The sequence below is a fragment of the Zalophus californianus genome, chromosome 4 (genome assembly GCF_009762305.2).
Source record: "Zalophus californianus isolate mZalCal1 chromosome 4, mZalCal1.pri.v2, whole genome shotgun sequence".
Classification (NCBI taxonomy): domain Eukaryota; kingdom Metazoa; phylum Chordata; class Mammalia; order Carnivora; family Otariidae; genus Zalophus; species Zalophus californianus.
Window position 1 is genome coordinate 539860 of NC_045598.1, and position 27382 is coordinate 567241.

At 53.3% G+C, this 27382-nt stretch overlaps 2 protein-coding genes across 3 annotated transcripts; one reads left to right on the forward strand and one right to left on the reverse strand.

Annotated features, from left to right (window-relative positions):
• Window positions 1–448: 448 nt before the first annotated feature.
• SSU72 (SSU72 homolog, RNA polymerase II CTD phosphatase) lies at window positions 449–27382 on the reverse strand. Of its 2 annotated transcripts, none has more exons than XM_027617006.2 (5): window positions 27044–27382; window positions 17229–17372; window positions 3158–3297; window positions 2516–2630; window positions 449–965 (listed from the first exon to the last, which is right to left on the reverse strand). In XM_027617006.2, the coding sequence occupies exons 1-5, from the start codon at window positions 27121–27123 to the stop codon at window positions 809–811; spliced, it is 636 nt and encodes a 211-aa protein (XP_027472807.1). In that variant the 5' UTR covers window positions 27124–27382; the 3' UTR covers window positions 449–808. The 2 variants fall into 2 exon arrangements, with proteins under 2 accessions (XP_027472807.1, XP_027472808.1); XM_027617007.2 differs by having other exon boundaries at window positions 459–965; window positions 2512–2630; window positions 27044–27352.
• On the forward strand, window positions 21490–21957 carry LOC113935239 (40S ribosomal protein S26-like). Its single transcript, XM_027617008.2, has one exon. It carries the CDS (start codon window positions 21525–21527, stop codon window positions 21822–21824), a length of 300 nt encoding a protein of 99 aa, XP_027472809.2. The 5' UTR covers window positions 21490–21524; the 3' UTR covers window positions 21825–21957.

Genomic DNA, 27382 nt, shown 5'->3' on the forward strand with positions numbered 1-27382 from the left:
AAGCCCAGGCCAGTGTCCATGGTTCTCCGAAGGCTGCCCCATGATCCTGGGAGCCTGGGGAAGAGTCCCTGAGCCAAGCTGTCACCCACACAGCCCCAAGACAGCACCGCCTGCGCGGGAGTCCCCGACACTTCCCCACGGGGACCCGAGGTTTTCCACAGCTATGGGTCAGCAGGGGTCGTGGGGAAGTAAGACTCCTCGGGGGACAACGGTCTCAGCCCCAGGAGGAGGTGCCACAGGGAGAAGGGTTCCATTCTTCCAGCAGTCCCTGGGGGTAGCAGGACCTCAGGATCCTGCTGGAAGTTGGGCTGCCCCACAGGCCCTCAGAAGCAGTCTGAGTCGCAGGGTCAGACCCAGGAGTCCCTCCAGAGGGACCAGAGCCAGGTGGGCAGGAGCAGGCCAGGTGGGGACTCAGGACAAAGACGACCAGCAACATGGATTTACTGGACAACTGCAGGTTCTTTCCTAGCAAGATAAAGCCCGTTGCTTTATTCAGGTTATTTGTACATTCCAGCAAGTTTGGGGGGCAGAGGGGAAGGGACCACAATGAAAGCCACAAATGCATGGGCAAAATGTACCATAAACCGTAGTTTACTTTCCTGGGTAAAGGAAAAAAAAAAAACCTTTATAATCAACATCCCACTCGTAAGTAAAAGCGGGAGGGAGAAAACGTGATTGTTTTGAATCTGGCATCTGTGTGTCCTCGCATTTCCTATGCACAGTTTATTGGGTGCCACTGCCGTGGCCGGCAGAATACCCAAAAGTAAAAACAAATATCAGGAAGGAAAAAGTATTAACAAAAGGAAGCTCAAAAAGACAGCTTCAGGAGGGTGGGTGGCGCCCCGGGCGCCCGGCCAGGTGGGTCAGTAGAAGCAGACCGTGTGCAGGAAGGCTCTGCCGCTCTTCTCCTCAAACTCCTGAAGCAGCTCATCGATCTCGTTCTCCATGTCCTCGGTGTGCTGAATCTGGGGAGAGCACACAGGCTGCCCTGAGCCCCGGCCCCAGCCCCGCCCCCAGCAGAAGCGAGAGCAACACCTGCTGAGCTTGTGCCCTCCGCTCTGCAGACTCATTCCCACCCGCCCCAGGCCGGCGCCTGAGCACAGAGGGTTGGGGGCAGTCCCACCAGGGAAGGGAGGCAGAGAGCCTGCAGCCGGGCCTGCCCTCGGATGCCCCCCATACATGAACTATGGACGCTCACGGCCCCTCCTGCCCCCACTCTGCCAAGGTGCAGTCACTTGCTCAAAGGCACCCAGTGACGAAGCCAGCCCAGGCTCTGCAGTGCGGCTGAACATCTGTGGCCTCCATCCTAGTGCTGCCCCTACCGTAACCCCCACGTTGTGAGACCCACAGATGTGTGCAGATGTGGCCAGACGTCCCCTGGTGGAGAACCACTGCCCTAGAGGAGGAGGTGCGGCCAGTGGCCAGCTCAAGGCTGATTCAGGGCTGGTATGGGCTGGACCACGGCTGAGGCTATTCATTGGCCTGAGTCTTGGCCTGTAAGCAGTGCCACTCTGAAGTGAAGAGTAGCCCCTCTGTAACTCGTTTGTCAGGGTGACCCAAATGGAAGTCACATGTGCAACTTCTGGGACTGTGTTCCTCTTCAGCCCTTTCTCCTGCATAATGGCCAGAACATGGGCACAAGTGCAGGAGCTTCAGCAGCCATGCTGGGCCACGAGGCATCTTGGGAACCGGAGCTGTGCTGGGCGCAACAAGAGAGGAGGACCCGGGCCCCTCCCGTGGCAAACCAGTCCAGGCCTGCCTGTCTCTGGACTTCTTGGTTAAGCCACATGTTTCACTCATTTTTCTGTCACTCAGAGTCAGCTGACTTAAATGCAGGTCTCGCGAGCGGAACCTACAGGCATGTGGGTGTCTCCTTGGGTAGGTCCTTTTGCCAGGCCTAAGAGGAAATGTTTTTGCTCTGAGCATAGCCGCATAGTAGCTGCAAAGCCCCTACGGTTTTCCACACAAAGGAGGATGCCCATGGCCACTCGGGGAAGGCCAAGGACCGACAGGTCCTGAGGATGCAGAAGAGAACATGACGGCATCCACAGGGCTCTGGGGGCCCCCGGGCTCTGCTAGACCTGACTGGGATTTTGGCAGAAGCTCTCGGTGGGCACAGGGCCAGACACTGAGCAGGACACTGCACTTCCATCACCCGAACAAAAAGCACAGAAGCAAGTTCTTAAATCAAAGCCGCGTGGTCGATGGGCGCCTTGAACATATGAAAATAACCCAACATGAACACGAACTGAACTGCATGACAGCCCCTTTCCTGGTAAAACCTTTGTGCCAGGAAGAGACGGTCCTGGTCATGTCCCTCTGGCAAAGACTGCTCCCGGGGACGCCGGGGCAGGCACACCTGGACCCTGGGGCCGGAGCGGGACCGGGGCCGGAGCGGGGGCGGGACCGGGGCCGGAGCGGGGGCGGGACCGGGGCCGGAGCGGGGGCGGGACCGGGGCCGGAGCGGGGGCGGAGCCGGGGCCGGGGCGGGGGCGGGGCCGGGACACTCACGCACTGGCACAGCTCGCAGATGAGGAACGCCCCCAGGGTGGCCTCTTCGTGGTTGTCCTGGATGTCCACATTGATCACGTGCACTGGCTGGCAGGTCTCCTGCTCTCTGGAGTTCAGATCTAACGGGACCGGGCGACACGGCGGTCAGAGGCCATGGAACCAGGGACCCTGCTCTACCCATCTCCGGCCCTGGGGGGGGTCAACCAGGCCAAGCCCGGTGAGATTCAGGGAAACCTGGTGATCACCAGCCTCAATGCGCCGGCCATCCGGTCTCTCTCACAAACAGCCAGGCCGTCCTGGGATAGAGCATCCAACAGCATTCTCACCCACGAAGTACCAGGCCCCTGGTCCCCTCGCCTCCTACGTGCTCTTCATGCACCCCAAAGACCTTAAAGCCTGCACTGTGTGCTCAGCGGACACACAGGTGGTTTTGCACGGATGAACATGACCAGCCAGAGGCTACAATCTCCCACCCTCACCTCCATCCTCAGGCGGGCCCTGCAGGTCGGGGGCCTCCTCACTACAGCCTTGACCACCTTCCCCGGCCCCGGAAGCAGCTGCACGTCCTGCCCAGGGAGGCCACTGAGGCCGTGACGGGCGGAGAAGTGGCCCAGGCACTCGGGGCACACTCGGTCTGCAGCCTTACCTTCCACCACCTGATCATACACTCTCTCTTCACAGGTGAGGATCAGATCAAACAGGTCTCTGCAGTTCTGGAACCTTTCTGGCCGTGGCTTGATCCTCTTATTTCTGTCCAACATATGTAAGATGCCATTCTGCGTATAGCTAAGTGCTAGAGTCAAGGAACTTTAGAAAGACTTTTTCTCAAACCCAGGAGGCGCCTAAACCCCCACCCAGCTCAGCGCCTTGAGTGTGCACCAGCACAGCCCTCCCCAGCAGGTGCATCGAAGCAACGGAAGGGTTGAGGCAGTTCTGGGTCCGGCAGAAGACAAGCCGGTGGGGGAGGCACTTGCCTTAAGCCCCGCAGACTGGCCCTGACCAGCATCTCTGCACACGCTCATCTCAGCCTGCCAGGCTGGCCACAGCCTTCACACCAACCCCTTTCCAGAAAGCAGAGACCTGGTATCTGCAACCTTCACTCTCCTTTCTTCAACCTGCTGTTTTGACTCCTCCTGCAGCAACTCGGTGACCATTCACACTGAGCACAAGCTCTTCAGCAAAGACAAAGCCAGTACTCCCAAGTCTGCTCAGTTACAGCAGTACCAGAAAAATCTGGAAACCACCAAGAAAGGGAACTTCAGCAGCAAGAAGAGGGTGCAGGGGGCAGAAGCCCCAGGTTAACTGAAAATAGACAGTGAGGGAGGCCCAGAGCCTACAGGGCCCAGAGTCCCCAGCGGGGCTGAGGGGACACACACAGGCCCTGCAGCAGAGGTGTGTGGCCTACCCCCACCCAACCCCAGTGGCCCGGTCTATACTCAGGGCCCCAGGGATAGGGTTCCCCGCCCTCAAGAGACTGGGACAAAGGCCCTAAAGACACAGCCCTGGTCTCTAAAGGTCGTTCCAGACAGCTGGGGACAAGCATCTCGTTAATTCTATTTAAGAGACATAGACTAGCTGACTGAGGGATTTCTGAGTGATACATTTAATGGCTTTCCCAGATGTTAAGTTACAACAATTTGCTTAAGCTCCTATTACTCAAAATACATTTCCTGCCTTTCCAGAGAGCTTCCAGAATGTATTCAAGCGGTCTTCAGAAGACTCCTAAGTTGAAAAGACACGTGACTGTTAACTGGGAGGTGCTTTTGCATCTGCTCATGTTTTTGGCCAAGCGTCCCATCCACCACACATGTCCCTGGGATGGGCCTGCTGCCGGCCCGCCACCCCCCTGCTGCCGGCCCGCCACCCCCCTGCTGCGCCTGCCCGGGGCGGCTGTGCGGCCACACGCAGGCCGTGCAGCACTCGGCCCTTCACACGCTTGGCGTCAGAGTCCAGTGTGAAGACACGGCTCAGGACGGGCCCCGTGTGGGTGCTGGAAGGACAGAGGCGGCCGAGGCAGTCAGGAGGGCCCGGGGTCCCACTGTCCGAACTCCTGCTAGCAGGATGAAGACTGCCGAGCTCCAGCGTGTCCTCGGAGACAGACCACCACCGAGGGGTGTGCAGCTGGCAGCGAGGCTGTGGCTCCCAGGCACTGCCCCTGAGGAGGGATGGGGCCACCACGCGCTCCGCAGCAGTGCCCCTAGGGCCCCGCAAAACTGCCCCTCCTTTACTTAAGCCTCAGTGATTTATATAGAAGAGGAACAAACGAAAGAAAAAGTGCCTAGTTCAGGGATCAAACCCCAACCCTCAGTAGTGGATGAAGAAAGTAGCGACAGTAACCCTTTGGACTGTTTTCTGGCAAACAACAGCGATGCAAGGCCCAGGCTGGGCCAGGTGGAAGTGCACAAGCTAGGAGCCCTTGAAGATGAACCCACAAACCCACCGGCCGCTCCAGAGCCCCCCTGGAAACCACGCGAGGACAGGGACAGGATGTGAAGGTCACCAGAGTGCAGCAAGATGCCCCAGCACACACAGGCCTGGACCAGCCACCAGCCTGGCCGCCCGTGTTGAGTGAGTGGCCAGCCAACTCCCAAAGGCAGGACGGCGCTGCCAGGGACGGCACGGCAGGAGGCCAGAGTCTCACCAGCAGGTCACACTCTCCTGAGAAAGGAGCTCCCTTGACCGGACTAGGAAACTGGGTTCCTAGGTGGGTGGGGGCATAGGATGTGGCATGCGGGCACCCCCTCTCCCCAGCACCCTGACCAAAAGTGCCCTGGGATGGATCGGGGGAAGCCTCCTAGTGAAGCTTCAGCCTCCACGTGAACCTGAGATACTTCCCGAAGGCCGAGGAGATGGGGATGAAGCCACAGGTACACATTCTGGCTCTTGTGCAATGCAGACCTCTGGGTGAGGCCCCCCCACCCCCGCCCCACTGAGCAATGTGGTCTGAGGCCGAGGAGCCACCATACACTCCTAGCCCCCAGCCTTCAGAAGGCACGTGTCTTCCCTGTTCTCACCTGCAACAGGTGAAGGAGCACGTGAGGAGTCTGTCCATCCAACCACCCCCTCCCACAGCTGCGAGGCTGGCACAGATCTGGGGGCACCTGGAGGGACCTGGTGCTCTGTGTCCCACCACAGGAAGCACAGAAAGGATCCTCTTGAAACACTCTGGGGTCTTAACCATCCGACGAATGATTCAGACCTTGTCACTCCAGGGCACGCGCTCTTTAAGAACTGTTACATAAACATCAGTGTGTGGGCCAAACGAAACCCGAGGGCAAGCACATCAGATGCAGGATGGGAGACTGTCCCCAGAAAGAGAAATGGGAAGCGAGAAAAGACACCGAGCAGCCACAACGGATCTGTCCTCTCTACAAAGCTGAAATGCAAACAAGTCCCGCGCAGCAGAGAAGGACGGGGGCCCTAGGGTCTGGGGGCGCCTTGGAAGGCCGCCCTTCTGAGACCCTGGGCATCCGTCCTCCTGCACAGTTGCTCTAATCCTGAGAGCTGAGGCACATGAGTCTAGGTCTGACTCAGGGCAACTTTTCAAACATCAGATTTAACTCCAACCACAATGTTCTCCTCAGTGCAAGTCACAGAGGTTTAGCTGGACATTTTCATCTTTAAAGTGATGTCCCAAAGACGCTGACTTCGACAGCCCATCTTGTGGACATGGACACTGGGGCCCCAGGGAAAGGCCCTCACCACAAAGGCAGCCTCCTTCCGTCCAGGGGAAGCACCATGTGCCGTCCTGGGAGGAGGGATGGAGGGAGCCAGGGGCTGGCACAGAGCAAGGCCTGTGCCCGTGGAGCCCACCTGCAGAATGCTGGCTCAAACGTGGAGATGTTCCCACGAAGGAAGATGGAGGGCAGAGGTGTAAGCTAAAGGCAAACAAACAAGGGAGATGAGCAGATGAGCCGTTTCCAGAGCAAGGGAAAGGTGCCGACAGAAATCCAAACGAGGGACCAGACTCTCACTCTCCAAGGCCATGGGTTTACCAGTGGAGCCCCCACACCCCACATCCTCACTGAGTCGCGACGAGGCAGGGATCTGCCGCAGGCACCCACTCCTACCCCTGGCCCCCTGGGCCTCTGCCAGTCCTGGCCGGGCAGAGGGTCTTGCCAAGGACGGGTGAGCACAGCTCAAGCCTCGTTTCCTCACAAATGTCACCAGCCCAACACAAGACAAACCCAGGTGAGACAGGCTGGGAAGAGCGAGGACAGAAGCAGGGTCCCTGAGTGCAGACAACTCCAGCAGGGGAGGTGAGCGGTGGGCCAGCTCTGCGCTCCCTGCGAGGTGGCACCTGGGCCCAAAGGGGCCTCGGGACCAAGCAGCGTCACAGCTCCCGTGGGTGGGGGCAGGAGCACCACCGCCCCACAGGCCCCAAGTGTTCCCGCTCTGCAACCAGGGGAAGCCAGAAGCTTCACCCCGGGGGGCCCTGGACTCCCCTTACACCCACCACAGGGGTTAACTTGCTCATGGCGGTGGGGTCAGGCCCTGGTTGGACCAAACCGGTTTTAGCCCAGCAAAAGCAAGCCTATTTCAGAGATGCTGAGCGAACAGCCCCGAGGACACACTGGTGGGGTATCAACACCTGCTGTCCCAAACGCTGCCATGCCTAATTCAGGTCTTTCCACTTTCTGGCCTTGGATGTGAACCCAAATCCTATGTAGTTGAGGATCCCCAGGAGTGAGCCACACCTAGAGAACCTGTTCATCTTTTTGAACCCTATAATCTAGTTTTAGTTCCGTTTTAGGCTTGATCAAACGGAAACATAAGACATGGAGCAAGAATTCATATGTGGGGACCCAAGTCCCCTCTGGGGGAAGATCCTCAAAGGCAGCTCAGCTCAGAAGTGCCCAAGCGCCAGCCACCTGCCCTGCGGGCTGGGCCACCGGAGCCACTCCGGACACAGCTGCGGGGGTGGGTGGGTGATGCTGAGAGGGTCGATGCCGAGCTGAACCCAGGCCCATGGTCCCGAGACGGATGACAGCCAGCCGCACCCCAGGAGAGTGTGGAGCTTCTGAACACCCCCCAAAGGCTCGAGGACAGAATACAGCACCCAGGTCAGCAGGGCCATGCCCCCAGGGAGCCCGGGGCAATCTCCCAATCCCAAACCCACCACGAGGGACAACTCCCTGGCCCAAGAAATTAGAACCCCCAGTCAGGAGCCTGCCTTTCTTCTCTTCTCTTCTCTGCGGGCCTCAAGAGTCCACTGGAACTCCTTCCTGCCCCTGAGGCTTCCCTCTGGAGTGTGAGACACATGAGAAAGGGGGGAGGCATCCGGGGAACCCCCTCCATGCAGCTGGAGCCTCTTAGGCACCTGCTCCCCTACAGGTACCTAGTGGAAGGGCAGCCCCTCAACAGGGAACTGGGTCTCCCCATCCCATCTCAGGAACAATCAGAGTGTTTAGTTCAAATCTCAGGATTATGTAGTGGCAACATTTCTGCCTTCACTTCAAATCAGCACCAACTGAGGCGTGAATGGGGTGGGCCTGCGGCCCCGCGAGCTCTAGCATTCAGTGGACACACAGGTGGCTGCCCTCCCTGATCCCTGGCCCACACAGCGTGGCCAGGACGGTCTGCTCAGGGCCACAGCGTGAAGTGGTGCCCGGCCCCACACGCCCAGGGCCAGACGCTGTGTGGGTCCTGTCACCGAGAATCTGTTAGAACAAAACCTCCAGGGTTTCGCTGAAGGCCTCTTTAAAAACACAACCCCAAGAACCACAGGCAGTGGCCACCAAAGCAGCAGGACAGGCGCACGCCTGCCTCCATGTGGACCTTTCAGGATCATTTCATGTTAGTCAAATGGCCATGTCCCCAAACCAAACAGTGAGGAACACACTGGATCCTGCATATACACAAGTGACCACAGGGAACCGCCGTTTTGCACACTCGGCACCTCCCAGAGAACACAGCCCCCGAGAGCCCGCCAGATGTCAACAGCACCATTTTTAGGCACAAATGTTACTTATGTGAAAAAATAAAGAACATTAGGAAAACAAGCCTCTGGGTTTGCACATTCAGGGTGTGGGGATCCGAGGCCTCCCGGGGCCACCAGCCTGCCACGTGACGGTGCGAATGCTCTAAGTGGGGACCCAGGCCTGGGAGGTGAGGCCCGCGCGCAGCAGGGGCCAACAGCAGTCACACCGAGGCAGAGGCACCCACGACCGTGCACAGAATTGCAGTGGCGGCGAAGTCGCTTTTGCTGGGCTAACACTGGCAGAGAACGTGTTGGGACAAAGGCCTTTGCATTTGCGACCACGCTGTGTGCGCGTGCCAGCGGCAGCAGCCCAGCCTTGGCTCCCGGGCCTGCCCCAGTCGCAGCATTGTCTAGGGCAGCCCCCAGCCTCACTGGGGACCGTTCCAGTTCTGAGGGAGCAGCTCTCATTTGATTGATCAGCACTCGGGGGGGGGGGGGCGCAGAAAGATGCTGCCTGATCTGCCTAACCTGGCACTTTGCAAGCTGTGCTGCTTGTAACAGATGCTTCTGGAAGGTGCCGGCTGCCCCGCGTGGACAGACTGCCCCCCCACGCAGCACAGCAGTTTCTGCTCCCTTCTGGCTGATCTGCACCAAGCACCGGTGGACTGTGCAGGGGAGGGTTAAGCCATCCCATTTCTTCAAAGGAAACACCCCCCCTTTGAATGGGGTCTAAAAGTACTGGCCGGACAATTCTTCGATCCTTCGTGCCGGCAGCCACCTGCTCTGAAACCTGGAGGTGGGGGTAGCGGGGTCAAAGTTCAGGACCTCGCCTGAGGCTCCTCCAGCTTTAGAGAGAGCGAGGGTAAGTCAGCCAGATGTGAGCAGATGACAAGGGTCCATCATAATGCACGGTCCAGCAAGGCTGAGTTTTAGTCACTGTAGGAGACTTTTAAGTAATAGAAGTAGTAGATGACCACTCGTCCAAATAGGGTAAAATACCATATTCATTTAAATCTGAGAGAATGTTCACCAAAAAAAACTTTTTAAAATAATTTGGCTGGAAAATAAATTACAGTGGGAAAAATATTTTTAAGTCTTTGTGCGTGTGTGTGTTTTTAAAGTAGGCTCTACGCCCACCGTGGGGATCGAAGTCTCAACCCGGAGATCAAGAGTCATTGCTCCACCAACTGAGCCGGCCAGGTGCCCCCACTTAGTCCCTGTTTCAAAGACACGTGCACCTACCCCCAGCTGTTTAATTGTCTAAAAAATTTAACCTCAAAACAAGAAGCTGAGCCTGAAGATGAAGACTTTTAGTGAACACGAATTTTTGAAACTTTTTGAAGAAAAAATTATAAAATTATGAATTAGTCTGCAATATCATGTCTTTTCTACATAAATGGTTTGATACGGGACTAAGTCCCAACCAAGGCCCCCGTGGAGAGGAAGGCCGAGCCCAGCAGCAGGGGATGGTCGCCACCGCGGGGACAGCGCACACGGAGCTCTGCCGGCGAAAGGCAGCATCCTGCGGGCTGGGAACGGCCTGCAGCTGCCCAGACGCCCGACAGGACTGCAACCGAGTACAAGGGAAAAATAAAATGACCCCTCTTTCTCACTGAAATTCTAGTTACTTAGTGATTTAAAGAAAAATAGTTGTCTTACCACAAAATTTAAGAATCTTAAAAAAGAAAAAAAAAAAGGTAAGCCAAAAGCAGGAACAGGACACAGTAACTAGACGAAGCCCAGGGTGGTCACTGAGCTGAAACGGTCCCTGCCTGACCCCCGCCCCCAGCTCAGCTGCGACACCGTCCAAACAACGCATTTGGCACCATAAACCTGTCTGCCTCAGAGGGAGGATGAGGAGCCCATCCAAGGGGCCAACGGTCACGGTAAACCAACCCACCCGCCCCCAGCAGACTCCTCATGGGGACCAACGGGGGAGGCCAGAGCCACAGGCCTCTGGGGACAGTGGGGACAGCCAGTGGGGAGAACAGCCGTGGCCAAGGATGAGCGGATGGCAAGGGTCACCATCAGGAGAAATCCAAGCTGAGCAGAGGCCATGGAGAGAGAAGGGCGTCACTGAGCATCTCCCGCCACCTGGGATGCACCCAGAACTGCGTGGAACAGGGCCTGGCAGGGGCTTTTCCTTATAAAGACCTCAAAATCTTACTCTTGGGGTTAACGGTGATGCCTGGTGTGCCCTGAGTGGGGCTGGGGCAGGGACCGCTGCCGTCCAGGAAGAGGCCCGTCGTCCAGGCGCAGAACGTGTGGCTCAGACCTGCTCTGGGGCCAGGGCAGGAACCAGGCCCGGCCCGAGGAAGGTGCTGATGACAGTCCTTTCCCACTCTTCACGACGTGCGTCCTCAAAGGCACTCCGACGAAGCTCGTCTCAGAGGTCACACACCCACTGGCAGCCCCTTCTGGACAGAGGGCCGAGGGCATCTGCTGGCGACACAGTGTGGGCAGGACGACGCCCTGATGTGGTGCCTACCCTACACTCCCAAACGCCGTCTGTACCAAGGGGGACGCAGCTGGAGCAGCGTCTCCACTTGGGGCTCCCTCAGTGGGCACTCGGCCCCCGAGGCTGGCGGGAAAGCCGTGCCTGTTGCTGTAAGGACCACTGGCACTCAGACCCACAACTCCTGCTCAGCCGGGCGTCTCCCTGGAGCCCTGCCGCTCAAGGCCTGGCCAGGACCCCCCAGCCCTGGGAAGAGCATGCACTCCCACATGCCCACCGAGCCCACCCCCATCAGAGCTCGTGGCAGCTCACCTGATTTCCACCAACCAGTGCTGGCTACATGCCACAGGCCGTGCCAGCCCCGAGTTTAGATTCAGGAGCGAAAGGCCAAAGGAGGCCACACGTAGAAGCATGCCAAGTGCTACCAAGCAGAGGGCAAAGAGGAAAGGTCCAAGTAAAGGGAGACACGCGGAAACCCGGGCCACCCCTAACCTGTATGGATACAGGAGACACCCTTCAGCCTGTTTTCAGGGCAAAGCACTAAAGAGTATGGAAGCAAGAGATTTCTCACGGCTGCTCTTAAGCCAGCAAACCGTAGGGCAGGAGTGGCGCACAGTGGCCTCACCACAGCCCACAGGTCTGGTCTCCACAGGCCTCACAGGGGCCCACCGCACCCAGCAGCTCTGACTGTCCCCCTGCCTCCCTGTCCTGAGAGGAAAAAGACAGCTGGAGAGGCAGAGCGCAGTGCTTCAGGGAGGGGGTGGGTTTGGGGCCACCCTGGGGCGTCGCAGGTCTTCACAACAATACAAACACAGCCCACCAGCCACCAGAGGGACTGTTTCGCGGTAGGTGGGAGGCTCGGACAGAGCCCTTGGCACACTTCGGGAGAGTGGGAAAGGCAAAGAGCAAACAGCTTTGATCCCGGCATCTTCTGAAAGGGCTGTGGGGGCAGCTGGAATCCCAGAACCACACTCTGAGAACCACTAAATAAAAAGCTTTTGAGCTAGGACTTCCTTCTATTAAGAAATAAACTCATTTTGGAAATCAAAGCGGTTTTTGCAAAACACGTAGGTTGCACAAACGAGAACCTGGGAACCCCTGGAGGAAATTTCCGTCAGCTCCTAAGCCACTGGCACCCAACCTAGCCGCTGCCCCACCGTGAGGCTCGGCGGCCAGGAGTCCTGGCTGGTCTACAGTGTCCTCCTCGCACCACCCGTGAGGTCACCGGACAATGTGACGCCACCGGTGTGATCTACTTCCTATAACCCACTTTCAACACACCTCGTGTCAGCATCTCACCTACCGTGGGCTGGGAAGACCAGGTCTGTTCCCTGCCCTGGGCGAGCTCTGGAAGCCGTGGGCGAGGTCAGCGTGGCTGTTATGCCCAGATGCTGAAGTGACCCCTGGCAGCTAATCAGCCGTCTCTGTTCAACAACCAGCATCTCCCCAGATGAGACATGATGGCGGCTCTTCTGCCTCCTTTGGAGTATCTTAAGGCCATGACTTGTATTTTTAAAACATGAGTGCTTTCCTAAAACTTGAAAGCTTAAATATCAGCAAAACTAGAACAGAGTTTCTCTAGAAATCAGGGTTTGGCTTAGGAACACGCTCATTTGTTAAACAGATAAACACTGTTTTCAGAAACTACTTAAAAACGTAGCTGCCAACCAGCGTGAAACAAGATAGGGTCCAATGATACGGCGGAAGCGCAGACCGCCCGACACTTCAAGGGCAGCGAGCCGTCCCGGGGCAAGTTAACAAAGCATGGGCTTGAGCTGCAGGAACCGTTCCCACGACAGGCCCAGCAGGGGAAGGCACACTGAGCTTCAAACAAGAGCCCCGGGAGACCCCAACAAAAGGAAAAGGCTAGTGGCCTTACTGCAGAACAACAGGGGTCAGGAGGCTGTGGGGAATCTACAACCTCAGAAATCATCTTTATTTTCAGCTTTTACCCCAAAGCAAGAAAAAGTGCACCGTGAAGAACCGGGTATACATACAGCGGACCCTTGAACGACATTGGGATGGGGGCGCCCCCTGCAGACAAAAATCCAAGTATGACTGACTCTCCAAAAACTTGATAGCCTCGTTGACCAGAACCCTCACTGGTAACATCAACAAGCGCACTAAGACAGTTTGTAGACATCATATACTCTATTCTTAGAATAAAGTAATATGGGGGAAAAATGTTAGGGAAATCACGAGAAAAGACATTTACAGGACTGTGCTGATCATCAAGAAAACTGCGCATCCGTGGCCCTGTGCAGTGCACACCTCTGTTGCTTGGGGTCACCTGCACACGTACAGAAGCCCAAGGCCTAAAAGCACAGCCAGAGGATGGAAATGAGTATGTGGTTTAAAAAAGGCTAAATCCCTCAGGTGAGTACAAAAGATGGGAGAACAATTAGAAAAATGTGCTGGATACAGGCTCACAAGTGTCTCCTAATTGCGTGGACAAAGTCAGGATCCCAGGAAGTGCTCGTTTTACTTGTGTTTCCAATCAGAGTTTAAGGAGCAACTGGTCTCTCGTATTAAAAATCCCACTATTATTTAAAGATACAGTTACTTGCTTTTTAAGATAAGTGATTTTAAGTGATTTTCACAAAGCGATGGTCTACTGAAAGGTCTGAGATGGGCTCCCCATTACACCTCATGCAGAACCCGCCCCCAGCCCCGGAGCCCAGCGATCCTGGGCGTGAGGTCCCAGCGGGCCCTTCGTACGTGGAGAAGGAACGACGTTCTCGTTCCAGCGAGGGTCCTCCAGGCAGGCTGAGGGTTCAGCTGCAGACTTCGCTCCCTCAGTGAGGGTAGCCCGGGGCAGCTCCAGCCTGGCACACGGCTCCGGAGGGAAAAGGAGAAAAAATCCAGAAGTCCACCCTGGGAGCTGCGCTAAAGCCCACAGGGCAAAACACCAAGTTTAAGGCTGCTCTGTATTCAAAATAACTCCAAGGCAAAGGGAGGAAAAAAGGTTAAGAGAAAAAAGATTACATTTAAAAATAGCTTGATCCTCGCCACCACATAGGTGAGCCTCAAAAACATGCTGGAGGGAGCCCACTCCAGAAGACACGACACGCTGCAGGGCTCAGCGTGTAGGAAACGTGTGGGAGAGGCACACCCAGAGACAGAAGGCAGACCGGGGTTGCTGGGGGCAGGGGGCTTTCGTGGGGGGGAGGGGGAATGGGGTGACGGGCATGAAGGGGGGCACGTGATGGAATGAGCATGGGGTGTGGTCTACAAATGACGAATCACTGAACTCTACCTCAAAACTAATGATACACTGTCAATTAACTGAGTTTAAATAAAGTAAGATTTAAAAATGTGCTAAAATCTGCTGTGGCAATGGCTGCACAGCCCCGTGAGACACACTGGCGCCCACAGACTGCACTTCACCTGCTACATGGACTCTCTCCCAACACTGCTCTTCTGTATAAAACCCACGGCAACCCCTCACTGGAGAGAAACCGGACATTTCCGGTGGCCTGCGGAGGGTCAGGCCAACTTGGATTCCCTGTACTACCAGCAGATAAACCCCACAGGGAACTGGTAACCAGCCCAGTCTAGCTTCACTCATTAGTTTAGGGTTAGTTTAACAAGGTTTCTAACCCAAATCACGTCCCTGGCCTCCTCAGTCTCCCAGGGGCAGGTCCTCCTGCAGGGATGGCAGGCCAGTGCTTGGCCCCCGAGGCCCGCCCTGCTCACAGACAGAAAACCACAGGGAAAACCACCTACAAAGAGCCAAATAGTTTCAGAAATAAGGTGCTTTCACACTAATAGGACCGCTGGCCAAAACATACTGAGAGCTTAATAACGTCAGGGCCCCACACTCAGCCTCAGGAGCACCGAGCACGCACACACGGGGGAGCCCAACCCCCGCCACCAGGCCACTCCCCCTCACCTCCTGGCTTCCACAGAAGCTCCAGTATTCTGGGTTACAGACCTGGCTTCTAGTGCTTCTCTGCTTCTTCTCTCAGATGCCAAGGCGGAAGCAACCAAAACACCAGGCCCCCCTCCCACAGCCATCCCTAGTCAAGTAACCCCCTCCCGTGTCCTCGGGGCACTTCCTAAGACAGGTGTTGACTCCCAACACACAGCCCATCCTTCTCCACCGCCGCCTTCCCTGTGTTCCCCTCGGGCGTGAAAGACCTGTGCCCCTACTCCCAGAGTCCTGCCAGTGTGCACGCCGACCTGCTGGAGCAGATGCCCCTTCTTTACTGGCCCAGGGCTGTACTCGGCACCCTTCCTAGAAGACAAAATCCCACCCAAGTGAAGTCAACAAACCGACAAAGGTGTCTCTCTTCCAGAGCCTCATGAGGGGTAATCAAAAGGGGGGGTCCGTGAAGGTGACCTTCCTACGCAGGGTCTCAGGAGGCAGATACTGCTGGTGACAGTGGGAACAGCCATGTCCCCCCAACCACCACACCTTCCCCACGATGCAGCAAAGGCACACGTGTGTGACTGTCTCCTGGACTAGATGCTCCGTGGGGAGACCATGCATCTGTACAAGGTGAGCCCACAAAGGAGATTCTGAATTCTGAGCAGCCAGCCTCTGCTCCTTCATTCAGAACTGCTAAGACACGCACATCAACCCTCCCACTCCAAATCTCTCTTGTCCCAGTCTTAAAGAGTGGTTAAGTGCTGCCCACTCCTAGAAACAGAAAGATCACGGTCAGCTCCAACGTCAGAAGGCCTCACTTGTAATAAGTAAGGGAATATGATGAGTGATTATGTTTTCGTTTCTCATTGAGTACGAGAGGTTAAAAATGAATGGTGCTAGCTGAAGAATCTTCAAAAACAGATGCAGTCTCGAGATAAGCTTAACGACACATGAAGAGTTAGAGAAACCTGGAGGTAAGATCCCAGGTTTCTCCAGGATAAGGGGGCTAGTGGTCAACACTTCTCTGCAAGGCTTAAGGGCAGCTCTCAACACAAAGGGGAATTTCACAGAAAGTAGCCTTCTGAGATGCTGCCTCTAGCGGAGCCAGAGCCCGGCCCTCCCTCTCCGCCCAAGGACGTGAGCAGTGCACGGCCCTGCAATACAGAGACCAGGGCACAGCTCACCGGAAATACGCAGGGTCTTCTCCCCAGCGCAGGTTCTGCGGCTTCTGGGCAAGGGGGGGAGCACCCAGGACTTCCCAGGACGACCTTGGGGATGCGGCACCTCGAGTCCTGGACTCCTGCCTCCCACAGACAGCGCCACATGCCCCGCTACGGCACTTCCGCCTCAACGCCCCTGACAGCTTTCTAACTGTAGGAGAGGGAGAGCACCGGGGGCAGATGGAGTGACTGTCAGGGTCCAGTTTTACACTTTGCTAGAATGACCTTTGGGGCCACACTCCCCGCTAAGTAATCTATAGATTTACAGAAAACATTTGTAGTTTATTAAAAATTGCAAAAGCACCAACATGAAGACAGGGTTTTCTCTCTGGTGTTTATATTCCTTTCACTTGACAGATGTTTGGGCTCCGTCCTGAGAACTAGAAATCCCTCACTGTAACAAGGAACACCCAGAAGTTCCAAAGCAGCATGGGTGATCATGAAGTGTCCTGGGCAAAGGCCAGGCAACAATGATCTGAGCCACTGTACAGCCTGACACCACGTTCATAAACATATGTTTAAAAAATACCTTTCTGGGGGGCGCCTGGATGACTCAGTCGGTTAAGCGTCCGACTCTTGGTTTGAGCTCAGGTTGTGATCTCAGGGTCGTGAGACTGAGCCCCACGTTGGGCTCTGCACCCAGCGTGGAGTCTGCTTGGGATTCCCTCTCCTTCTCCCCCTGCCCCACCCGCTTGGGCACACACTCTCTCTCTCTCAAAATGAATAATAATAAAAAAATACCTTTCTTTCACATGAGTCTTAAGTAGCAGATCCAGTCTGTTTTGCCTCTTCCTGAAATGAAGTTCTCTCAAATTATGTGCTTCTAACATGCTTCCTTTGGTAGCAAACATGGCAGAGATGTGTGAGGCAGCCTGCCTACATGTGCCTCAACGCACACTGCGCTCATGTGTGCATACACACACCTACCCGCGGAGGGGAGCAGTGGGCAGCCCTGCAGTGAGAAAAGCAACTCCACTCTGTGATTTCTGCCTTCCTCACCTACGCGGCCCTGTTTGATGTTACGTCGGAACCCGCCCTCACCTTGTCAACATGGGCTCCACGTTTGCACCTCCATGCCCTACACGTCCACCTCCGCGTCACGTGTGCCGCGACTCAGCACACCATGCAGAGGCAGCCGCTAAGTACCTGCATCAGACACCCCTAAACTGGAGGTCAGAGTGACACACACGTCAGATGACACCTGCCAGAGACAAGCACGTAGGGTTTTAAAAAGGCGACCCACTGGGATACAGTTCTTTGTCCTTCCTAAGGAGATCATTGTACATCTGATCATATGTAGTTTTGAAATCATAAACATTTGGCTTGTCGGGTGCTGGTCCTGGGAGCTTCACATGAGTTCCTGTTCCAAAGGACCGGACACTGAATCCCCGTTTGCTGAAAGACACAGAAGGAGAGAAGAAAAAAATCACAGTTGGATTAAGACACAAAATTCTAAAACCAAGGAATATGAAATGGAAAACAGACAAAATGAGTAACTGTTGATACTACTGACATGTTTTTAAATTCTTAACTTTAAGCATTTTCGTCACAAATTTTAAAAAATCCCATAGCATACTGGGGCATCTGGGTGACTCGGTTGAGCGTCCGGCTCTTGGTTTCAGCTCAGGTCATGGTCTTGGGGTCATGGGATCCAGCCCTGTATCAGGCTCTGCACTCAGCGGGCAGTCTGCTTGAGATTCTCTCCCTCTGCCCCTCCCCCCCACTCACATGTGTGCACATGCACTCTAATAATAAATAAATCTTTTAAAAAAAATCCTGTAGCGTATTACACAAAAACTGGATGAAACCAATCAAGACAGAAGACAAAGGGTCTGCCAGCGCATTACAAGGTGACGTGTGAGTACCACAGCTGTTCACTGCATCCCTCCAGAACCTCTCTGACCCTCAGAGGCCCCATAGACATGCAGAGTTAGGCAAGATTTCCTCTGGAACATATCTGACCACTGCCCTGATCTCTGTAGAGGGTTCAGGTTCACAGGACCCCCCCCAGTGTGTGACTCCTACAAAACTCCCACAGACTTGACAGCACGCGCCACCACAGGGAGCAAGCGCCACGCGTCCAGTCCCTGACTTCCTGTGAGCCGGGGCTTGCCGGGAAACCAGAATTGAGAGCCCAGGGGCGTCAGGCCCATGGGGGCACCCCCGCAGCCTCTTACATTGTCACGTCGGCCACAAGGCTCCAGAACAAACAGCTCCCAAGCTGTGCAGACTCTTGCAACCTGGAGTCCAAGGGAAGAGAAGGGACCAAATGTGTCTCCTGAACCCGGGGACTGTGCATGAAGCACAGCCCGTGAGTGACAACTTGCACTGTAACAAATGTCATCTGAAAACAAACCTCACAGACATAAGGGCCTATGGTGCCTTGTCACCACGGACAACCTCTCTCAGGTCGGCTGCAGTCACGTGCCAAAGTTAGTCTGGCGCAGAACTTGCAAACTTCCAAACTCAGAGTCAGTAAAACTTTTTTTTTTTTTTTAGAGTCAGTAAAACTTTTAAGTGTTAAAAGTGTCTGAAAAAGACCAGCCTTCTCATCACAGCTCTCTATCTGTAAACCGTATTAACTTCTGCATCTGAAGGAACTTCCCGGGTGGCAGGACTCGCGGAGAAGACACGTGTTTCCACTGGTGCTTCCATCCTTCTCACAGGCCCGTCTGGCTCTGAAATCCCCCGTGATAACAGTCTCAAGCTTTTCTAGGTTTTACAACAACTCATATTTGACTATGTCTGGAGATATTTTTGGTTTTCACAACAGAGAGGTGCTCCTGGCACCTAGAGGCCAGGGAGACTGCTAAACCACAGCCCTCCAATCCAAACTGTCAACAGTGCCAACGTGGAGAGCACCCTGACAGAGAGAACGAAATGAATAAACCCCACAGAGGGGAAAAGGTGTAAGCATAAAAGTCACAGGGAAGGAAATAGCTTAATCTCACTCATCGTAAGAGAGATGCATCATATGAAGGTCAAAGTCTGCTTATGGGTTAGCTCTCCCACTGCTTCCTCAGCGCCGCACGGTAAGGACATCCGGTAAGGACATCGTCCCTTCTGCTCACTGCTGTGTCCCCAGCACCCAGAGCAGCACACAGCAGGCACATAAAAAGTATCTGGCAAATGGCAAATGAATAACAATTTTACAAGGGAGGAGAACCTCACTCAGAGGACTTGCGAGCCTCTGGAGAAGGCACCAACATCCAGCAAGTGAAAACCACTGTCCCCTCCAACACAGACACTTCACTCTGCAAGTCCATCCTATGGGATACATGCAGACACATGCAGACACATGTGCAAACGGCCCCACCAAAGGACACTCGTTGCAGCCCCGAATGTGACCAAAGAAGACAAGAGCCAACCTGTGTGTCCCTCCACCCAGCAGGGTCCTGTTGCCAACGTGAGGAAGGTGAGGGGTGCCACACACACCAAAAATCTCCTGCAATTATTCACAGAAAAAGCAAAGAGTGGAAACACGTCCAGCTCTAGTGGCAGGCGCTATGTCCCCGGAGGAAGAGAAGCCTCCACACCTGGCACCTACACAAAGTATCAAGTAAGCACATACTGAAACAGTAATTTTAAAGAGCATTCTTGTCAAGTTTCATTTAAACACCTCACCTGAGTCCTCTGAGGTTGGTAAGAGCTGAGTCACCTGCCTGCGTCCCTAAAGTCCAAGCTGTGCAAGCTGGCCCCAGAACATCACTCGTGACAAAGAACACAGCTAAGAGCAGATTTCTGGTTAGCAAACCAAGGCCCACGTATACCTGAACCGTTATAACAACCCTCAAGACAACCAATGTTTCTGACACTTGATCACAACGTGCTCCTGAGACTAACCCTGGGTCGGCAGCATAACCCTCCCTGAAGCCTGCCAGCCCTCAACGTCTCCTTTGAGTTTCCTGTGTGACTCATGGAAAAGCAAGGAGCCCAGAGGCGGCACAAGTATCCTGGACGCTGGTAAAGCCAACTCTACCGACCACTTCACCTGTGTCCAGGGCTGGTTTACTTTGGGCACTGGGCCGGTCACACACCCAATACCTGTATGTCAAGGTACTGCCTCTCCAGCAGGCGGGGGAAAGGAGAGACGTGTGCTATGAAACCACAGAGCCCACAGAAATAAAGACACCCAAGGACGGGGCTAAAGCTTCAAAAGCTAAAAACCACCACCTCTTCCACTGGTGGCAGGCTTACCACTCCATTTTGATTCAACAATGTTTTGGAGCTTACTATGTGCTGGGGATACAACAGTGATCAAAACAGACCCAACTCTCTCTTCTTCGACAGCTGGGGGGGGTGGGCGACAAAGTAGGTAAAACGTCCGGTACACAAGACAGTGAAAGACAGTGATGGAAAAAGCCACAGGGCAGGAGCAGAGAGGGTCCTGGGGGAGTGGGAAATAGGAGACAGGGCACCTCAGAGTGCTTCACAGCACACACCCCGTGATGCAGAGACCCTGGACAGGGCCCTGGGGTGTTTCAGGTTGGGGTAGGGCAGACAGGCCACCTGAAACCTACCCACAGCGTTCCTGGGAGGCTCGAGATGGAGAGCCCCTGGTGCAGGGACTCACATCCCCCATCCTGCTGGGGCAGCCCAAGTCTGAATCGCCTGGACGATGCCATCTGGCAGGACCACCTATCTCTTCTACACAGCTTCTATCACAGTAGGGTTTGAGGCTTGCATTAGGTGTCCGAGTGGAAGATTCTCCACTTTAGTCTGTTCATATCCGTAAAAGTAGATCATCCCAAAGATAACCTAGCCCAACATTCCACCTGGCTGATCCTTAACAAGGCTTCCGAGGGGGTGACTGCTGGATCTCCAAAGGGACAGGGACGACTCTGAATGAAGTCAGCTGACCCCCCACATTAGAAACAGTCTAGGGACCTGTCCTCACCGCCCACCCCAATTTTCGGAAATGGCAGTCAAGTGTATTTAAAAATAAAATGAAGTGCAGTTTGTTCTTCCCCCAAGAGAAATGTTCCCAAGTGGCAAAAAGGCTAATTAGCAACCGAAGCGCCTTTCTTCAAAACCGATGCAACTGACAGAGCAGCCCATCCTGCAGCGTGACAACCATCTTACATAAAAGAACCAGTGCCATAAAAACATTCCTGACAACCTAGAGGCTTTGTCTCAAAGGCCAACTATTTTGTATGTTTAACTAAGCTTCCAGACAAGATGTTTATCAAATGTCTTCACAAGTACCAACAACCCTATCATAAAGAACCTATCACAGGGGCGCCTGGGTGGCTCAGTCGGTTACGCGTCTGCCTTCGGCTCAGGTCATGATCCCAGGGTCCTGGGATGGAGCCCCACATCGCGCTCCCTGCTCCGCAGGAAGCCTGCTTCTCCCTCTCCCGCTCCCCCTGCTTGTGTTCCCTCTCTCGCTGTCTGTCAAATAAATAAATAAAATCTTAAAAAAAAAAAAAGAACCTATCACAGAAAATGTCAAATTTTGGGAAAGAGAATTGTTTCCATTGTTATCCCAATGGCTAACGGTAAAATGAACATCAAAAAGGATAAGCACTCTCGGGTCTCGCTACCAAGATGACCAAGAAAAGAAGGAATAATGGTCGTGCCAAAAAGGGCCGCGGCCACGTGCAGCCTATTTGCTGCACCAACTGCGCCCGTTGTGTGCCCAAGGATAAGGCCATTAAGAAGTTCGTTATACGGAACATAGTAGAGGCTGCCGCCGTCAGGGACATTTCCGAAGCGAGCGTCTTCGACGCCTATGTGCTTCCCAAGCTGTATGTGAAACTACATTATTGTGTGAGTTGTGCCATTCACAGCAAGGTAGTCAGGAATCGCTCTCGTGAAGCACGGAAGGACCGAACACACCCACCCTGATTTAGACCTGCAGGTGCTGCCCCACGACCTCCACCAAAGCCCATGTAAGGAGCTAAGTCCTTAAGGACTGAAGAAAAGCTGTTCTCCAGAAAAAAAATAAATGGCGATTACACTTCAAAAAAAAAAAAAAAAAGGATAAACAAACATCCAAATTAACAGCATGGGTTACATTACGTTTTCTGTTTTCCATAGTGCGATTATTAATCAATTTCAAGTTTTTTTGTTTTTTTTTTGGGGGGGGGCAAGACTGAAATCCTAGACCTCCAGCCAAACTTCAGAAAGCACATGCTGACTCTAAGTAGGGCACGATGCACTCACAATCCCAGGTCACCTTCCCTATAGGCACATCACTCACTGATAATCAGCCCGATATGTAGCTTTGCGATGAGCTTGTATTTACAGAACACAAATCAACTGCTCACAAGCTACCAAACTTGAATGCCTGCCTGCAGTGTCACTGTGGCACAGCCAGAAGGCTGCAAAATGAACTCTTCTGAAATGTGAGTGCGCCAGTAAAATTTATGTCATCACCTGCTAAATGTGGGCTGTAAACACATCTCAGTACATATTTTCTAGGGTTTACACCTTATTCTTATCCTCCCACAGGATAAGGTCAACAACAAAACTGAGCAGCTAAGCATGAGATCAGTGTTAAGCTTGTGACAAGTACGCCTTTATGTTTAGCTCCCCCATCAGCACCCCAGCTTAGATGTCTCTCCCTCCACAGCTGCTTTTCCTCAACCTCGGCTTCTTGCAGGCCACCTTGCTCTGCCGGTTGCTGTCAGCCTGTCCAGTGTCCCCCCCTCTACCCAGGGCCGGCAGAGCAGGCCCTCAAGATCTGGTACTTTGGATGGTCCAGCGACAAACGACCACCAGTGTGCTGCTTTCCTGCTCCAACCCTAAGTGGCCCCAAGCAAGGATGTGTTACTAACAGGTGTGAAACTGCTGAACGATCTTCCCTGCTCTAGGCTCAACCTGTTCTCATCTGTAAAAGATTGGAGATGCAGCAAAGAATGTTTGAGCTGTTGGTGCTGTCACCCTGCTTGGTCTACCCAGTTTTGAACCCATGTTTGCACAAAAACTGACCTCCCTCCACCCATCCTCCTTACTTTAGTTCTGCCTCCGGAAGATAAAAAAACACAGTCCCTTAAAACCTGGGAAGGCAAATGTGTTCCTCTGTAGGCACCTCTTCTGCATTCTCTGCCATTCTTAAGAGTCATGATTTCTAATCCTTTCACCTTATTTTTTTTTAAAGATTTTATTTATTTATTTGAGAGAGAGAATGAGAGATAGAAAGCACAAGAGGGAAGAGGGTCAGAGGGAGAAGCTGACTCCCCGCTGAGCAGGGAGTCCGATGCGGGACTCGATCCCGGGACTCCAGGATCATGACCTGAGCCGAAGGCAGTCGCTTAACCAACTGAGCCACCCAGGCGCCCCCTTTCACCTTCTTAAATGGTTCCCAGTTTCCTTTCTTCAAGGATACCCAGAACCAAAATATCAAAAGATGCAGGCAGAGGCTGCAGGGCATAACTGACTATCCCTCCCTGGTAAAGGACAAGAGACTTCCGGAAATGGGTCCAAGACCAGGGAGTAAGTTTAGCACCATGACTGGGCATACTCCTACAGCACAACCACAGGCAGCCTGAGACTTGGTCCCATCTGGGAGAGGACATCCAATTTTGCCTCAAACACAGTGTGGCTGGGAGCCCACATGCTCTTGTCATGATTTGATAGCCCTACCCCAAATTGGAGAACCATGGGACCTTAGCTGATTCTGTTGCCCTCCCCTCACCCCACACCCTTCTTCAGCCCATGCTTTTCCCATCTGAAGTCTCAGTTCTGTACTCATGATAACCAGAGCCCCTTATGTCCAAATCCTTATTGTCACTCACGAGCAAGGTCTTCCTGTTCTGGGTACTGTCTTCTTACCTGTGTTAAGTGTGGATGAAATCAAATGGCTTTTAGAAAGCACCTGACAGAGAGCAGCTCAAGAGACTGACTCTCAACCTGGTTTCCTCATTTGCAGCCTCTGCTCATGTTCCCCAAATCACACTGCCTTAGGACTGAAAACAGACTTGAGAACTCAGTTCAGCAATATGGAGAAGTCTGTCTTTAAAATTTGTTTTGAATGGCTACAATCAGAGAACTTCCGAAAATCAACATGCCCCTTAACATCTAGATCGTTCTGAACTAAAAATAATTGGCTCCAAAGGGAAATCTCAATCTACAGTGCACAAATAACGGAAGCCTCTGTGGAAAACACTCCTAAAAAACCTAAAGAGCTCCCAGGGCTGGTATTTGAAACAATTTAGTCTCAAAAGATCAAAAATGATCACCCCAGGGAACATTATGACTAAAAATGCCAACATTTATTACCATTTGTATTTGACTTGTCAGAAAACGGTCAAAGCTGATTTTCAATAGGGCAAAAATAAAATAGGATTTCATTAATAAAACTACCCCGTGCGGGTTCATTTAACCGCATTCCTTTTGATATGTCTTCCTGTGTTTCACAAACATCCCCTGTAAGGTCCTGACGTTCGTAAGGTCTCAGGTGGTAACAAAACCACCGTATCAAGTTCTTAGGGATGCTTTCAAATGCTGTAAATAATCCAAATAGAGATAAAGCCATAAATAATTGTCAAAAGTGAAAATGACATGAGAACTTTTTCCATCGCAATAGCTATTTCAAAACTAAAGGAGGGTGAGATCCTCTTTTGCCCTCGCAGCGTGAAAAAATGAAAATAATGCTCAGATTGAAAAAACAGGAATTACAACTGAACTATTAGATCACATCCTCGTTCATAAAAAAAAAAAAAAAGAAAAAGAAAAAACAGGAATTATATAAACAGGTACTTTTCTGGAAGGCAGTCTGGCAAAATATATGAAAATGTAAAATATGGCTACCTTTTGACTCAGCAATTCTACCCCCTAGGAATTCATCCAAGGAAACCATCAGAAAACTGTGCAAAAATATTTATATGGCACAAGGATGCTAACATTTTAAGAGTGAAAGATAAAAAACAGCCAAAATGTCTACTAAGCGGGGGTTGGCTACAAAATTAATTGCTGCACAGAATTCCTCTGGATTACCGTGTCCTGATTTTACTCAATATGAATCAATGTGTTCAAATTCAATACATCAAAATAAGAACTAAAATGTAACATTATGTGAAGAGAAATTCCCAAACATTTTAGTCTCCTTTCAGTTTATGGTACACACAGGACACACCCAGAAGGTGCCACACCGGTCCCGTGAGGAACGGTCGTCTCCTCATTCTTCAATGTATTCTGTTTACAGAGAGATCTTTTTATAAGCAAACACTATTTTCTAACAAAGGAAAACATCCCCCAGATATAGGTATTTTAGCAATTAAAGATTTATGCCTAAATTAATGTCACATTCACGATGTCAGTAATACAGGTTACCCTAAACTTACCTCTTTTTGCCTTTGTTCTGAGTGTTTTTGAAGTAAATTTGAAACACGGTAAAATGGGTACAAGCGCACCTAAGCATTTCGACTTGGCGATTATTTGGAGGGGTTCTTCTGTACCCCCATTTCCACAGGAGACCCAATGCTGTGCCGGCTACCACTGCTTTGAACTACACAAGGACATGTCATCCTGTAGTGATCTCTTAGGGAAGTATCAGATGGGCAAGTTTTGGAACCGGTCTCATTACAAAGCTGCTTCAAATTAACTACAGAAACATCTCTTCTGTTAGATTTCATCCCAACTTTGTTATGTAGATAACATCTTTAGCTTAAACTAAAGATCACCAGCCAGAACCAGCAGAATGAGGCGGTCTCCAGATCACCTGTTCTGAGGACATTACACTTCATCTTCCTTGAGTAACTTTCCAGGAGTGTTAACCTTACATTCTTTTCCTTAAATTTACTGGACTTTAAATGACTGTAAACTTAATACTAGCACATTCCTAGTTTTAAAACAAGTTTGCAATTTTAAAGGTTCTCGTTTAAAAACAACCTTCACATTGAATCGTTAGGTTCAAAGCATCCCATTTGAACATAAAATGACAGTAACTGAATACTGTGGGCTTAGGAAAAATTAAACTCCTAACTAGCTAGCAGATCCTGGAACCCTGACACTCCTACCTTCGTTAAAAAAAGGAGAGAAGGGGCAGGCAATTCTAAGTTTTCCAAGTTACTGAGGAGAGTTAGAGTCGGAATGGGGTAAGTAGGAGGAGCGGCACTGTTGTCCTTTACGCCATGTGGAAACCTCGGGAAAAGAGGCAGTTTCAACTCTGCTTTCCTATCAAAGCTGACACGTCTACCAACGTTTAACTGTAATGCGAGCAGTCAATTTCACACTCTGAGAAGTGATTTTGAACGAAAAAACTTACCAAGCGGGAATAAACTTTTATTAAGCAACATACAACGCCAGGGTCACAAAAAAGAAGTCAGGACTGACATATAAACTAGAAGGGCAAAGCTGAATTCACGTGTAGTCCAGAAATTGGCGGCCGGAGGCTTTGGGGAGGAGGGCATTTTTCCGCTCAAGATTGAACGTAAATAGGAACAAGTACACAAATCCACGAAGTTAACAAAACAGGCCGTTTCAGTGTCTTGGGGTTTGGGGCTGTTTTTTTGTCTTTTTAAGGCTGGCTTTATCCCGAGGTTACGTAGTGCACGTTTTCCAGCAGACCTGATACATGACCACAGCCTGGAGGCAGTCGTCGGACACGGCCATCTCGCAGAGCCCTAGCCCGGTCTTGGCACTTACCGCCCCACGGGGGGAAATCCTACGGGAGGTCCGCTATTTTCAGAGGCACAGATATGCCAGCAAAGTGGATGCAAATCCAACCCTTCGGGTTTATCGAGAGTTCTGAGCGACTGGGAACCTCTCAGCTCAAAACCTAAATTTTCCCGCGACGCTTAGAAACATGTGGGGGGCCCCCCGCGGACGACCGAGCCTTGCGGACTCCTCGCTGCGCTCCGCCCCGGAACCAACGAGCCCAGCGCGGCCCATCCGGCGTCCCTCGGCGGCCGCCTCGCCCCCCCTGCCCGGCCGCCGGCATCGGGCCTAAGCGAGCGGGGGCCGCGACGGCCGCCCAAAGCGGGCCCGGGCCGGGAACCGCGGCCGGCACCACCGCCGTCGCCGCCCGGCACCGGCGGGACGGGGGGAAGGGGCGGCGGAGGGACGGCCGGTCGGCCGGCGTCCGACAGGGCGCGCTAGGCCACGGCGGAGGCCCCAACTACCTGAGGATGTTGTGCGCCTCCATGCTCCGGTTCTGGTTGCTCGAGCACACCACCGCCACCCGCAGCGGCGACGACGGCATAGCGGCGGCCGCACCGACCGCGACGCAACCGCTCCGGGACCCCCACCCAACCGTAGCGCTTCCGCGCGAGCAATATGGCGGCCGCGGCGCCCGGAAGTCATGACGCCACGGCGGCGGCGGCGGCGGCGGCGACGTAGAAGTCGCGTCAGGACGCGAGGCGCAAGCGTGTGCACGGCGTCCCGGCGGCCTACCCGCGCCGGCCCACAGCGCCGGGCCACGGGAGGAGGGAGGAGGCAGGAGGGAGGCCCCGCCCCCGGGC